Consider the following 15,860-nt stretch of genomic DNA (forward strand, 5'->3'; position numbering starts at 1 on the left):
ATCGGCAATGAATTCAGCGCACCCAAAAACACGAAGTAGACTATGTTTCATCTCTCCCCAAAAAAATGCAATTTCATGTAAGTTTTCACTGAACTATGAGGTGAACCCGTGATTGTGATAGCTCCGTGATGCTATATGCCCCCTCTACAGTCGACTGTTGTTGTTCGTCATAATTTACTGGGGTACATAAATGTACTCGCGTGTCATTAAAACTACATTGAAATGGCAATGATAAATATGATAAACAAATATTCCAAAAAAATTACTTGAGCCTGACAATAGAGTCGGAATTATAGAAAAATCTTACTTCAGTTTCAGAACGTTAATTAAAAACATCCAACAAAACCTAACCTTTTTATTCATATAGGTCGTTTTTACAGTCGTCACTACCGGTCACTTGCCTGGAGGAAAACAAAGAAGGTTACTACTAGTGGCTACGAAAATTCAAAAAAATAATTACTCTCCTAATGCTATGCAAAAACAGAATTTTTCGAAAAATAAGAAAAAAAAACATTTTTAATTTTCAGGATGTAACTTTCAAAATAATCAACGGATTTTCACGGTTTGTATCTTAAATTAAAATTAAACTGCTCTTCTTTGGTAGTCACTGCGGAAAAATTATACTCCTCCCTTCAACCATACGAAAAACCCAAAGAATTTTTTCGTTAATATTAATCAGAAAATAACATTTTTAGTTTTCATCCACATTACTAAATTCAATCTAATTTACAAACATGTAAGCAAAATTATTCTACGACACTTGGCTGAAAAAGTCGGCTCAAAAACTCGTTTACGAGCCTATCGACAAAGCTTTCTCACGGAGTAAGCAAAATAATAATTAAAGACGTATTGAATGTACGCGCGTTGAAGGTACGCGAAAGCTCTAATCCTTACGTACAGCGTGCGCACGCGTGTAAGTGCTTTGATACGATTCAATCTTTTAGAAGCCGGCCGGATTTTTTTCGCATTGGGAATTTTCAAAGACTGCTTTGAAAGATATATAAGAGAAAAGGGCCAAGAGGGAGAGGGAGAAAAAAATTAGATGCCCGAGCTCAATGCACGAATAAGTAGCGCGTGGAAAGAGAGAGAGCCGAGCAAAGTACAGAGCTTAAAGTAAAAAAGCTTTAATAAGTATAATACGCGTACAAACGAATCTCGCAAAAGTATAACGAGCTGTAAAAAAAAAAAAAAATTTTTTTCTCACCTCGAAGTCGATGTCGTGGGCGAGTATATCGTCGAGGCTGTCGTTGGTCTGCTCGTCGGCGTCGTGCGGCCTGAGCGTCACGCCGAACTCGTCGTCGTCCTCGTCGTCGTCCACCAGACCGGCCCAGTCGGTCTGCACAGCCGTCGACACGAGCAGTGTAAAGGCATTTTCTCGGCTGTTTTCGTCCATCTGTTGAGTCTGCTGCTGCTGCTGTTGAGCCGGCGAACTCGAATTGTTACCGCAGCTGGCGTTGCCCTCGTCGTGGGGGCTGGACGACTGCGACGAGGTCGAGGGACTGCTGCCGCTAATGTTGTTGTTGCCGTTGCCGTTGTGTTGAGCCAACACCGTCGTCGTCGTCGGCGTCGTTGTGTGGGAGGTGGATGAGGAGGACTGTTGTCGTCGCAGCACCTCCACGAGTATCGGCTCCTGGGCCGACTCGAAGCACCTCACTGCGTCCTCGTGACTAGAATTCGACACGTCCTGGCCGTTCACCTGTAAAACGAAATAAAACAGATATCGGATTATATTCGCTGTTTGTGGCGCTTTTACACGTGATATATAAAATCGCGCTACACTGTATTTTTCGAGCAAATGAAAATTTCGACTGTCGAGCTGTATACATACGGAGTTGTATGTGTATAGAGCCGCTGCCGCTGCGCTGCAGCAGCTTCATCAAAGGCATCCTTGAAATAATAAACAGCCTGTCAGCGGCAGGCAGAGCGGCGGCAGTCAGCAGCCCGAGCGGCGGATACAAATCTCCGTAGCAGCAACTACTACTGCTCACTGCTGCTACAGTTGTACTACACCGCTGTAACTACCGCTCGAGAGAGAGAGAACGTAAGAAAAAGAAAGCTACGTCAACCGTAATAACATTTTTGCCTCCGTACAAGCATAAACTCGCGTCTAGGTATATACCCTAAAACACACGAAAGTGACTTGCACCGAGCTGTATAGCAAAAGACGAACCAATCTCTGGAGCGGATAAAAAGAATCTACCGAGGCGGCGGTAGCAGCGACTGCTGCCGCCGTCGCGATATACACTCGGAAACTTTTAGTGACTATCAAAAGACGTTGGATTATTTTGTGTATGGTGCTTGCCCCCNCCCCCCCCCCCCACCCTTCTTCACTACTACTACTACTACCACTAGCAGTAGTCTAATCTTTCCTATGGAACTTTGATACCGAGCCAAAGTTAGTTTTTGCGCCGAGGCGTCAATAAAATAAAAATTGCAAAGGATATGCGCGCCGAACGAGCAAGCGGGCGAGCGAGCATAGCCGAGCGCCAAAGCAAATTGCCCGAAGCAGCCCTTATCCTCTTTCGCTTGCTCTCTCTCTCTCTCTCTCTTTCTCTCTCTCTCTCTCTCTTTCTCTCTCTCTCTCTCTCTCTTTTGCTCTTTCGCTTTTTCTCAACTATGCGACACAAGTTTGATAAGGCGACGATGAAATTTTTAAAAGATACATCCTATGAGCTTCTCTCTCTCTCTCTCTCTCTCTGTGCACCGCCTCTCGCTTTGAATTCTTTTTTCGTATACAGAGGCGCAGATAGACACGCGCGGGGCAATCGTGGGTGGCAAACGCGCCATTTCCAATTGAATAAATAACGCAGTTGTTTGCCCATATATACATACGTATACATGCGAAAAACGTGTAATTTTGTCTCTGAATTATAAAGCTACGCGCGTACGGAGCATACTTTTGTTTATTAGCAGCAGCAGCAGCAGCAGCAGTAGTAGTCGCAGCTGACCAGACCTGATATTTTCATACATAAATTATGAAGCGCAAAATGCTATACATTTTACAAATGTGCACCTCCGGTATACGTATAAGCGTATGAGCTCTCGACCACCCTCACACGCTGGATGTTCACTTCCTCATTTTTTTTTCGTCGGGTCCATAAATAAGGGCAAAATAAATCGTCGTCTCTGCTCTGCTCACTCGCTTTCCTCTCTCTCTCCCTCCTCGGGTCTAGATTGCCATAAAAAGTACCAACGTCGAAGAAAAATTTCTCTCCCTTCTTCGTATTTTTATTTTTTGTTTTCAGCATCGTAAAAGAAAATGAAACTTTGGCCGCATACACGCACGCAAAGGTTATATATTGGAACGAGCTAAAAAAGAAAAAAGAACGCGTATCCTTGCGGTGGTTGCAATCGTTAAACGAGCTCCGCAACGTAATTATAACGAGTTATAAACTCGAAAATGAATTTCCGCAAGTAAGTATACAATTTTGGAGTATACGAAAATTTATCGATTTGTCTCGGAAGGGCTGCCCAAATTGTCCCGTGTACATATCTTCGCGGTGACTCTGTGAACCATATAACAATATATACGAGGGAAATATAAAGCTAGCCCAGCGCTCACAAAGACGCGACGCGGAATCCTGTGCCGCAGCAAAGTTGAACGCAGATAATATATAGTCAGGTGGAAAGAGCATAACCGAGATGGAGAGAGAAGAAATTTACCACGCGCACAGCGCTTTGCATAATATTATATGTATATACCGGGAGTATAAAACTTACAGGCCCTATGGAGCTTTTACATCCATTTATAGGTACGCCTCGTTTCCAAAGGAATGCCTTGCTAGCCTATATAATACGACTTGCCTCTTGCGCTGCGCTTGCCTCTGTGTATGTGTATGTGTAATAACATCGAGCACGCATATTCGTATATGTATGTAGCACGTTGATTGAAACAAAGCGTAACGCAGAAAGATACGCCGCGTGGCGCACGCATGTGCACGCGCTAGTTACCATGAAATATCCCGTTTGCGACGAATGTACTCCATGTATACGAGTATGATATAAATATGGTCTTTTTTTCATCCCCCATGTATAGTCGCTGCATGGCGCATTTTTCATTTTTATAATGTCATTTGCTTATAACTGAATTTCGTCGAGCAACCGACGCGAAGAGAGAGAGAGAAAATAAAATCCTGTTTCGGCGAAATATAATGTACTATAACTCGTCCACGTCAGTCACGCGCGCGCGCAAGTCGCATAAATTAGTCGCTTTGCTGTATACGAGTATATCAAACGAGTAAAAACAAACAACAACAAAACGCGTAAACAAAATGAATACGATAATAATGCGCACGACAAAAAGTGCGCCCAAGTTGTAAGCAGCGGCAGCAGCACGTCGAAGGAATTGTACGATGGCTCGAGCTCGGAGCTGTAAAAAGCTATTTTTGAAGCACAATCATCATGTGTGTGTGTGTGTGCGTGCGTGAGAGCTGAGACTGCTCCGCCTCGGAAAGTCGGAGTAAAGCTAATCGAAACCATACTATATATACCCATCTTGCAAAACATTTATTCAGTCGAAACGTGTTATATATTATAAGCGTGCGCGCATTATGCGATCCGGCCAATATAGGCGAGTTGGTCTGCCTTTGGAACTCGTCACAATCGATTATTCCCATTGCCGTCTCTGTGCGATGCCAATAGCAAAACCGTATATTATATGATCGATTTTTTTTCTCGTTATCGGACGCACAGACGAGAGTCCGAATCGAAAAGTAATTCGTTTCCAAGGCTGGCTCTCGCGCATACCCGCGTTCACGCACATTTTCCGTCGACGCGCCGATGTAAGCTTTTTTTTTCGTGTTATATTAGGCGAGATCGGATCGATTTTCTACTCATCTACCCTCTCGACTGTGCACGCACGCGTACTTGTAGGCATAAGCGTGTAACGCGCGTCGCGAGAAGTATCACCACTCTGGGATTAAGATATTCAAACGAGGCCGAAGTAGTATGTTGTAAGTCTCCCTTTACACCCCCATTAACGGAATTAAGCTGATAAACCTGGGCAGAACAAAGAAGCTTGTATAGTGACAGGAGAAGCGGCGTAAGGAGCGACGACTCGACGACACGCTTGGATATATGTAAGCAAGAGTATATATGGGTCAGATTCAGAATTTTTCAAATAAACCTGCGGGCGAGGTTCGCGGATTTTCCTGAAATTTTGGTATGTTATAGTACATGATAAAAAAGTGCCAAAACCAAAATTTTGGACCCCCTCCCCCCTCCTACCCCCCTCCTCCCCTATAGACGTCCACTTTCTATCTACATTTTTTCTAAAGGCCTGAAGTTATTAAAAAATCTAAAAAAATTCATGAAGGTACTTTTCAACAATCCAAACAATCTTGAATTTTTTCAAATTTCTTGAGTGCTTCAGGCCTTCAGAAAAAATCATTGAAAATTTAAATTATTTTATTTTCGGTAAAATGGTTCGATATACCAGACCGGAGTATTTTTTTCTGAATTCTGACGTCAAAAAACGATTCCTTGAATTTTTTCAGAATTTTTCATTCATGTCCATTCAGCCTAGAGCTGAAAAACCGCTTTTTTTCACGAAAATAATTTTTTTAAGGCGCTACGGAGCCTCAAAAAATCTGGAAAAATTTTTTTCTCATTTTGTTCATCAAAATACATAATCTCAAATTTTTTCAGATTTTTTAATTGAAGGCGATAGCGTCTGGAGCCGAAAAACGTTATTTTTAACAAAAAAGGTTCCTGGAACCCGATGGTTCCGGTAAAAAAATTTGAAAAAATTTTTTTTGAATTCCTTGTCAAATTTTAATAAATTTTGACCGTCGCAAAATTTCGATTGGAGCTTCCTAGCTCATTCTAGAGCATAACAAAGATTAATGCGAAATTCTGAAGACATCTGAAAAAAATTTAAATATGATGAATGTCTTCAGAATTTCGCATTAATCTTTGTTATGCTCTAGAATGAGCTAGGAAGCTCCAATCGAAATTTTGCGACGGTCAAAATTTATTAAAATTTGACAAGGAATTCAAAAAAAATTTTTTCAAATTTTTTTACCGGAACCATCGGGTTCCAGGAACCTTTTTTGTTAAAAATAACGTTTTTCGGCTCCAGACGCTATCGCCTTCAATTAAAAAATCTGAAAAAATTTGAGATTATGTATTTTGATGAACAAAATGAGAAAAAAATTTTTCCAGATTTTTTGAGGCTCCGTAGCGCCTTAAAAAAATTATTTTCGTGAAAAAAAGCGGTTTTTCAGCTCTAGGCTGAATGGACATGAATGAAAAATTCTGAAAAAATTCAAGGAATCGTTTTTTGACGTCAGAATTCAGAAAAAAATACTCCGGTCTGGTATATCGAACCATTTCACCGAAAATAAAATAATTTAAATTTTCAATGATTTTTTCTGAAGGCCTGAAGCACTCAAGAAATTTGAAAAAATTCAAGATTGTTTGGATTGTTGAAAAGTACCTTCATGAATTTTTTCAGATTTTTTAATAACTTCAGGCCTTCAGAAAAAATGTAGATAGAAAGTGGACGTCTATAGGGGAGGAGGGGGGTAGGAGGGGGGAGGGGGTCCAAAATTTTGGTTTTGGCACTTTTTTATCATGTACTATAACATACCAAAATTTCAGGAAAATCCGTGAACCTCGCCCGCAGGTTTATTTGAAAAATTCTGAATCTGACCCATATATAATACAAGGCGTTACACGCGATGGGTAGTACTTCTCCAGGGAGTCGACCGAGCTTTCGATGGACACTCGAAACTTTCGCCGTTCTACGTTCCGTGGCATATACACACATGCTTCGGAGGACTGTCATCGATACATTTTTCCTTTTGTTTGCTCGGGCGATGTGTATATAATACGCATCGAAGCTTTTAACGTGCTTTTCGAGATGCTGTTGTTTTTTTTTGTCTTTCCTTTTTGTATTAAACGAGAGTCCGGTTAGTCTGGTATGTCTCGAGTTAATCTACTCCTGCGACTTCTTTTCTATATAAGCGCGTGCGGAAATTCGGGTTGAATTCAATTAAAGTTTTTACGATGTATACATTTCACGATTCTAAAGTATATCTTGGCTATTTTCCACTATTTTCTGATTCACAAGAAAAATAAATAATACAATTCTTTGCTTTTATCAAGTGTATTAAAATTTTAATATTCATGAAAGTAACATGTTGCATTAGTTTACACAAGCTCTTGAGCTCAGTTTAAATTTTATTTTTGAATAGATCAGTTTTATACTGGGAAGGATTGAACGACTTCGTCTATCGTTAGTTCATAATACCTACGTTTACTTTGATAGAAGAAAGATGAGTTGTAACGGGTCCCGTGACCGTTGGAATAAATGATTACGTAAATAAGTTCTCGTCCTAGGTTCGCGATATCGCCAGCTAGCTCAGGATTCGGTGCGAGATTTCGAAGTGATGATATAATACAAGCTTGCGACCAATTGAATAGAAACTGGTAATTATATATTAACCTATACCATGATTAAAAATAAACTTGTATACAAATACCCTTTCAGTTACGGTGCCAAATGGTACTTATTCTCAGTAAAAGAAAGACGTTTGATCATTTTAATGATCCTCAGAACTGCAAATCCTTGCACTCTTACCGTTGTACCTACGATTCTCATGAATTACGAAACTTTTAGCGCAGTGAGTTATTCAATGTAAATGAATTAATTTTATAATTTCCCGGACAAAAATTCAGATCGTGAACTTTTTTTGTAGATTTTGAGAATGACACTATCATATTTGATGGCTTTTTATCGGATTATGGAAAACTTTTAATATCAAACAGCACACCAAATGTACGTGTTCTTATGTTAATCATAACCTTAGTATTTCTTGTGTTATGATTTAATTCGCAGTTATAATACATTTATTCCGGAATAAGCGAAAACATTTCGATGCATAAGAGACTATAACTCTTATATGTTACAAGAACTCTGCTGTTTATCTTTCGATTTCTTAAAAATTGTACGTACGCCATCTAGCGGTACCTTAAGTATTAATAGGGATTTACGTCGGTACAATGAAATTAGAATTAGAATGAATTAAATTAGCGTTGCGATAAGCTCCAAAAATCTTATGCTTTTCTGACTTTGCCGATAACATGCATACGAACGGATCGCTACTACGCATATTAGTGCATATAGCGGCGGCCCGCGTCATAGAGCTCCGCAAGTCACGCTTACCGATTAAGAAAATTCGGACGACTGTGCCTTCAAACTAGCAGCAGCAGCAGTAGAAGTCGTAGGAGAGCTTTCAATAGCTGATGTAAGTATTATTCTAGCAAAAATCTCGTTAAAAGTTCCCTCGGCGCAGATCGCGCAGCGGTTCAATTTTAATATAACTATTGTAACGCGGGTGCGGCGTTATATATATAATACATACCTCGATTGAGAGAGAGAGACGTTTTATCTGCGTAAGTTTCACGGATAATGAGCTTGCGCGCCGCGGCGAATGAACTACGCGAGCGCGCGTGGGCTTCATTATTGAAGAGCATACAGCATCACGAAAAAATAGATATAGGCGCATCGTGACGGCGGCGTGGCAGGCTGCAGGCGATATTTGTATAAAAAAAAAATCAATCACCGCGCGGCCAAGGTATTTTCATCAATTCCCGCAGTTAATCCGATTTCACTCTTGCTGCGATTGGGGGTCGGCGAGGCGGCGAGTAAAAGTTTTCCAAGCTAATTAACTTTTTATTGCACGTTTCACAAAATGGCCATGTTCCATCATCATATATCTATAGAATGTACGGCGTATAGTACCGTAGTAAATATAATAAAAGATTGCTTGGATGTACTTATGTATTATATCTATATTGTACTCCGACGTTCGTTACAGGTCAAAACGAAAAGTGCATCTTCCAAAAAAAAAAAAAAAAAATATATGAAAATACGAGAAAAAAAAGAATAAAAAAGAAGAGCAGCGGTCGCGGATGAGAAAAAACCTAAAAGCATCTGTTATTACAGTATAGCACTCGACGATGGAGCGAGAGAGAGAGAGAGAGAGAGAGAGAGACAGAGCGAGGAAAGAAAGTAAAAAATAAAAAAAGATTGAAGAAGGGGGTGGGTCAGGAGGCATTAAAATGCCAAGCACGCCTCTCTCGCGAGCGCAGCACATCATCAGGAGACAAAACCATATCTCCTACACACACACATACTTGTCGCACAAACATATATACAGCTGATGACGCTCTTTTGCGTGGCGATGCAGTTTTTGCGCTTCGCCGTGCGTTCGCGGTGGTATATCATAGCGGGTGCAAATATATGTGTGTTCGCATGAGAGAGGAGTGCCGAGAGAAAGGAAAGAGAGATAGAGACGCGCAGAAATCGAGTTTGCCAAGTTTAAGAAGAGCAGAAGAAGTAGATATATTCGAGAGAAGACGAAGAAGAAGAAGAAGTAGAGGCGTTCGTTGACGAATGCGCGCGTTGCATAGCCTGGATATCGTCGTCGAAGCAGCGCAGCCCGCAGTTGCATCGCATGGCATGGCACGGGCTTCGCTAACTATGCTGCTGCACCGCCGCCGCATACATGTCGTATTTGTAGGAGAGAGAGAAAGCGAGAGAGAAAACTTGAAATAGATCGGTGGGCGATATATATACGCATGCACTACTGCGCTGTGCATATTTGCCCTATACACGCGCCGCGGGCTCTGCAGCACGGAGTCGATAAAAATAACCATTGTTAATTTCGCCTCTCCCGTTCGGCTCCGTTTCTTTTTTTTTCAACCCATTCATTTCTCGTTCGTTTCGAGAACGCACGAATATACGGGTACTAGGATAGTAGATAGACATTGCACACTTTGAGTCGAGGTATTATATTATATACAAGCAGATATACAGCAGGAGGGCACAAATGTAATAACTTGGCTTTTCACGCGCGTTTTATATACACGCCGCCCGCTCGACTCATATTCATTGAAGATGAGGGTGTTCGTCGCCTTGCTATAACATAGCGGCGTGTTATACGTACGACGCTTATCTTATCTATTTGCCTTACTTCCCCGACGCAGTGAGAATCGGGTTGCCTGCCACACCATGCGCCTGTTCCGATGGCAAAGTCACGCTCGATTGTCTACATTACCTGGGAAATGGTGTCCCCAACACTCGCTACTACTACCCGCAACGCGCGCGGTTATACATTGTATTTTTACCCTCGCGCGCAGCGCGTTGACAGAGTATTTATTCCTCGAAGGCTAGAAGAGAGCGAGATATTTATTGCGCGGTGGTGGCGCAGAAAAGAGAGAAGCCGGTGTGAGATGGCAGGAGAAGAAGGAAAAAAAGGCACGCGCGCTGCTGCAGAATTTGCCGCTATCAGAGAAAAGTTTCGCTCGCTAGAGCACGTATTATACACCTTTTTTTCTCATTTATATAGACACATGCGCGCGCGCGGCAAGCCGAGGGTAGAGGAAAAAAAAAGCAAGAGTGCGAGTTGTGCGTATTATACATACAGCATCGATTCTCACGCGCGCAGAGCTTTAAATATAGTGGCATATATAGAGAGAGAAAAAGGAGAGAGAGCGAATAATTGCACCGAGTGGTGGAGGGCAAAAAATGTTCAACTCTCTCTCATAGAGGCAATACACTCGTTTTCATCATCGTGATAATCATCATCAGCAGCAGTCGTCGTCGTAACAGGCTTGACCTGAATCTGCGTCGCGAGATTTCCAAAGAAAATAAATTTTTGAATATAAGTCATGAATCTCGGGTACATATATGTACATACGTACCGAGAGACAAAAGGTATACTACTGCTGTTGCTGCTCCCGTACATACTTCATTTCGCATTTAATGCATAGCAATATACGCGCGTATACGCGGATGTGACGTTTTTGCCGTCGCGCGCGTGCACTCGACGACGACGAGAGCTGCGAGCGCTAAGCTGCACGTCGTACCGTTCATACTTATTATGGAAATATTTCGTGTACACACGTAAACATGTATACATACAAACGCACGCATAGGCGCGTGTAGTATATACACAGATATACTTAATGTATGAGCGTTCGCAGTCGCTTTTCAAAAAGCGCGATAAGCAAGAGAGAGAGAAAGAGCGAGCTTGCAACTGCTGCTGCAACAGCTGCTACTACTGCTCGCTCACTCTCTCGCACGCGCGCGCGGGAGTAATTAAAATTAAAAAGTCACGAGAAAGCGTTTCAAAGCCAAAAGATTTCTTAATCTCAGAGTGTTATAGAGGAGAGTAATGCTGCAGGAGGAGAGAGAGAGAGGCGTTTTCTGTCAAGCGAGCCAAGCCAAGCCAGAGGAAGACGAAGAAAAAGTCGAGCAAGAGTACTAAAAAAAAAAAAAATATAAGAAAAAGACGAAGAAAAAGAACGGCGTCCGCGTATTTGCACACGCGCTCGACTCGACTCTCGTGCGCGACATGCATCTATGTATGGTATATAAATACGCACACGCGTGTGCTGCATTTATGTGTCAATATGTAGGCATATTTGCGTGGTTATAATACGCGCTCGATCATCGCGCGAGACGATGAATTTTGCAAGTCGTAAAATCAATTTATGCATTTATAAAATACGCGCGACTGTCTCGTTCAATTTTGCACGCCGTCGCCTTCCGCCGATGAAAACGCATTGTATTTCCGATTTTTATTTATTACTGCACTCTCGTATACGCACAGCCGATGACTCGTATGCGCATGTATATGTAACTCCCACGAGGGAGGCTCTATATACTGCCGACGCGCCGCGCGAGGGCTGCGAATTTACGAGGCAAACGACACTTAATATTATTTATATATTTCTATCGAACGCCTCCTCGTACACGCATAGATATACTACATGGGCTGATTTTTTGTTCTCACTCTCTCCTCTCGAACTCGTTCCTCATCTATAATATGCGCGTCGTCTCGCCCAGCAGCAGCACGCGCAATACTTATACAGTGTCTTATCGTATCCACACGTAGCTGCTTTCACGCGATGATATTAAATATACTAGCTGTACGGCGCTATTGAGCGTGACTCTCCGAGGTAATCGCATTTCCCAGGAATCCCTAGTAAGCGATTCTCGGGGCTTATATCAACTGCGCGCCGAGAGACATTATGATAATTGCCTCGCGCGCCGAAGCCGACCGAGAGACGGGTTTACTCGTGTGCCTCCGTACGTGCACAATTCGATGCATCGCGCGCGATGATGCATGCGATGCCGTATACGTAATGATATAAGTAACTCAAGAAGAGAGAGATAAGGCCTTATTCCGCTCGCGTCGTCTTTAATTTTGAAATGTTACGATCGGCGGCGTCGATATATAATGTATTTTGTGTGTGTGTGTGTGTGTGTGTGTGTGTGTGTACCAAGCGCGCAAAAATCGATTTGCATGAAAAAGCACGCGTAGCCCAGCGCGCGGACAAGCTATTAGGGATCCCCCGCTGCTGCTTCATAAAAGCTAACCACCACCAAGTAGAAGAGACGACGACACCCCTTCTCTGCGTATCAAGGCCTCGGGTGCAGCGCACCAGCACCAGCAGCATAGTGACAGCAGTTACTGTTTATACACGTATATATAACAGACGACGACAATCGAGTTGCACACCGTACATATATAGCACTACATTCACTGTACTGTATGTGCAGGGAGACCGACACACTATACACAAGGCCAAGTGTCAACAGATGCAAAGTCGAACGCCAAGCAACCCAACGTCGGCGGCGCATCTCGCCCAGATTACAGACGACGACGACGACGACAACGCCCGAGTAGTTATACTGACTGAATGCATGTGTGCGTCTGTTGCTTGGAGAGCAGATTAGAGAGAGAGAATAAGAGAGTGCGAGAATATAATATAGCAGACGTGCCAAAGCGTCATCGCAGACCTCATGGGCTCTTGTATTACGTTTTAATACGGATTATACGTACGTATGTGCAAGTCTGTATGGCTGTATTTACAAGGGTACAAAAGAGCTTTTGTCGCGGTTGAATACCTCGGCGTCGACCGAATATCATTATGTTATTATCAACTGCGATTTCGTCGTCGATATAGTTTTTTTTCTTTTCACAACTCGTCCACCACCGTACACTGCGTGTGCATCGAGCAATGAGTCATACGAGGTCCCTTCTTATTTTTTCGTCTTCTTTTTTTCATTCATTCTCCAATTCTTCCTTTTTTGTTCGACGCTGCCTGAGAATAATATCTCTTGCTCGCGCGCGATATGTATAAAATTCCTCCTTATTATACATATATATTTTATATTATACATAGGGAAAAGTTTACGCAGTCGTCGTAGTCTCGCAGACGTGACCGAGCATTTTCCCTAATTACAACCTCCTCGTCGCTTTGCTCTATTGTACATGTCATTGTTATATACTTATACACATTTCTTTGCACTACGCGCGCACCGGCCGCAAAGTTTCCTTCATTTTTTTTTATTCGCCGTTTTTCAATTCTCCTTTTTCTCTTTCTCTCTCTCTCTCTCTCTCTCTCTCTCTCTCTCTCTCTCTCTCTCTCTTACGGCAGTCATCGCAGTCAACAACGAGAGAGAGAGACTCCCACGGAGCGAGGGCAAGCAGCAGCGAGTATTATATATAAGAAGTTTTTTGTCGCGAGCGCGACGTACGTCTTGTGCTACCTTCGATGCCCCGCGCGCGTCTGCTATTATAATAAACGTCAAAAGAATGTGTACGCGCAGAAAATTCGTCTCGACTCTCTAGTATATAATGGTAGTAATGATGGTGCCCGAGAAATGTTTGCTCCCTTTTATTTCAAAAGATGACCAGCGAACTATACGATGATACACGCACTAGGCGTGCATTGTACTGCTAGGCGTTAAACATCACAAAAAATGGGGTAGGGAGAAAAAAAAGAAAGAGAAAAGAAAATTAGCTCGTAGATTAAAAAGTTGGGTCAAAAACTAACTCCTCGAGATCTCGACTGCGCACACATAAATGTGCATTTGCACGACACGTATAAGGCATGCCTTGTGCTGCAGCAGTAACAGCGGTAGAAGCAGCATAAGCAGCCAGCTCCTTGTGAGAGCTGTATTATTACTAAAAGATGCAAAGCGCGCAGCAGCAGGAAAAGGCGAGGCGGCGCGCGCGCGTAAGATGAAAAAAAACGACGAAACTTCGCGACCTCCACGCACAGAAAGAGATAAATAAGTCGCTGAGGTGGAGGAGTAGGAGTCTCAGGCTGAGCACACATACACATACACACATTTACGTACAGAGAAGGAGGACTGGGAGACTAAACCAGCCAGAGAGAGAGACTCTTTTCCTCGACAAAGGCCTCAGCAGTAGCATCAGCAGCAGCAGCAGCAGCAGCAGCATCGAGAAGAAGCCACAGAACTACTGTAGTGCTTTATATATAGAAAAGACGAGGAGACAAGATAGCCCGTAAAGAGAGAAAGAGAGAGAAATGACGGAGTTGCAAGGAAACTTTTTTTTACGCCAAGCGTAGTATGAAAAAAAAAGCGAGTGAGAGGGGGGCAGAAGAGATTCGAGTACTGAGATTAGGAGAGACCTCGGCTTCAAACTTTACCAACTTCGTAAAAGTTAAATCATTTCATTACTCTTTTGCCATGTATACAAGCCCTCTATGCTTCTATGGTACCGTACCGAAGCGCGCACGGTGTTCGCGTGCCACAAATTTTTCTATTTCCTATGTTTTTTTTGTGTTTTTGTTTTGTAAGATTCTACGACCTCAACCCTTTTTTTGCCCTCGCTGTATACGTTATGTATCTAGAACCCCTACGCAGCTAATCGCGTTTAGCGTCACTATCTCGTCCCTATATATATTATATATAATTTCCTTTTTATCTTATTTTTTTTCATTTACCTCCCTCCTTCCTTCTCGCTGTGTAGGAGCGCGTATTATAATTATCCTCGCCATAAACGACCTTTAAATTGCTGCGACGCGCGGCGCGAGCTTCGGAGCTTGCATTTATACGTACAGCGGCGCGCACACGATATAATCATCGTCGTGTATAACGAGAAACTATACGCTGAGTTGTAGAGACGCGCTCCTCCTAACTAGTTTATCTCTTGCCTCTATCTCTCTCTTCCCACCGCTGTGTATGCTACATGTGTGTGTGTGTGTGTGTGTGTGTGTGTGTGTGTGTGTGTGTGTGTGTGTGTGTGTGTGTGTGTGTGTGTGTGTGTATCTATATTAAACGAGTGGCTTATTACTATACACATATAAGCGCGGCGCGACGCATGTGTATTTAAAACGGCGCCCCGTGAGAGTACTCGACGATTCTGCGAGCAGCAGCCCTTCTACCCTCCCATACGCATACAGCAGAGGCAGAGGCAGGCACTGATAATAAACGCTCGACAAACTCGCGAAATTCTATATGAGCCGAGCATATAAGTACGTTTAATTTTATGGCGAATCTCTCTCTATCTATCTGTCTCGCTCTCGCTGTTTTCAACCCCGTACGGCTTTGTACGTCGCATACGTATGCAATGTGTATACGCGTGCTGAAATTTCGACGCCACAAATTCATTCCTCCCAAAATTACCATCTCAATCGTAAAGTGCGTTGGTACTAAACATGTTAACATCCGTACAATTGATTATTAAATTATTTGACACCTTTTTCGGAAAGTTTTAGTTTAACTTTGCTATGATACATTTGATTGTATTAATATCGTAGCTTATTAATGATTGCCTATTTAAGATTAGCATTTTCGAAAATCAGCGAAAGAGAGAATTTTAAAGCTAGACTTAAACTGCGAGGATTGAATTTTTACACTTGCTTCTGAATAATCTTTGCGAAAAAAAATGATCGCGACTGAAAGTATGTGGTAAGTTAAAAATTATTGAATTGAAGAAGATAAAAAATTGGTAATATCATAAACTATTTTTTGCTCCATGTCTTATACCTGTACATTTCTTATATATCTAAAAAATTGTTTAGAATTTAGC

At 42.3% G+C, this 15,860-nt stretch overlaps 1 protein-coding gene across 3 annotated transcripts in view; it reads right to left on the minus strand.

Annotated features, from left to right (window-relative positions):
• The window catches only part of LOC106652123 (slo-interacting protein 1), a 112,956-nt gene that overhangs the window by 15,974 nt on the left and 81,122 nt on the right, over positions 1 to 15,860 (minus strand). For all 3 annotated transcript variants that reach the window (XM_014370915.2, XM_014370914.2, XM_014370913.2), the window contains exon 2: positions 1,205 to 1,696. In XM_014370915.2, the coding sequence (XP_014226401.1) occupies positions 1,205 to 1,696 (492 nt within the window). The remainder of the gene's footprint in view (positions 1 to 1,204; positions 1,697 to 15,860) is intronic.

This window comes from Trichogramma pretiosum, unplaced genomic scaffold (assembly GCF_000599845.2).
Source record: "Trichogramma pretiosum strain Unisexual culture from Peru unplaced genomic scaffold, Tpre_2.0 scaffold13, whole genome shotgun sequence".
Classification (NCBI taxonomy): Eukaryota; Metazoa; Arthropoda; class Insecta; order Hymenoptera; family Trichogrammatidae; genus Trichogramma; species Trichogramma pretiosum.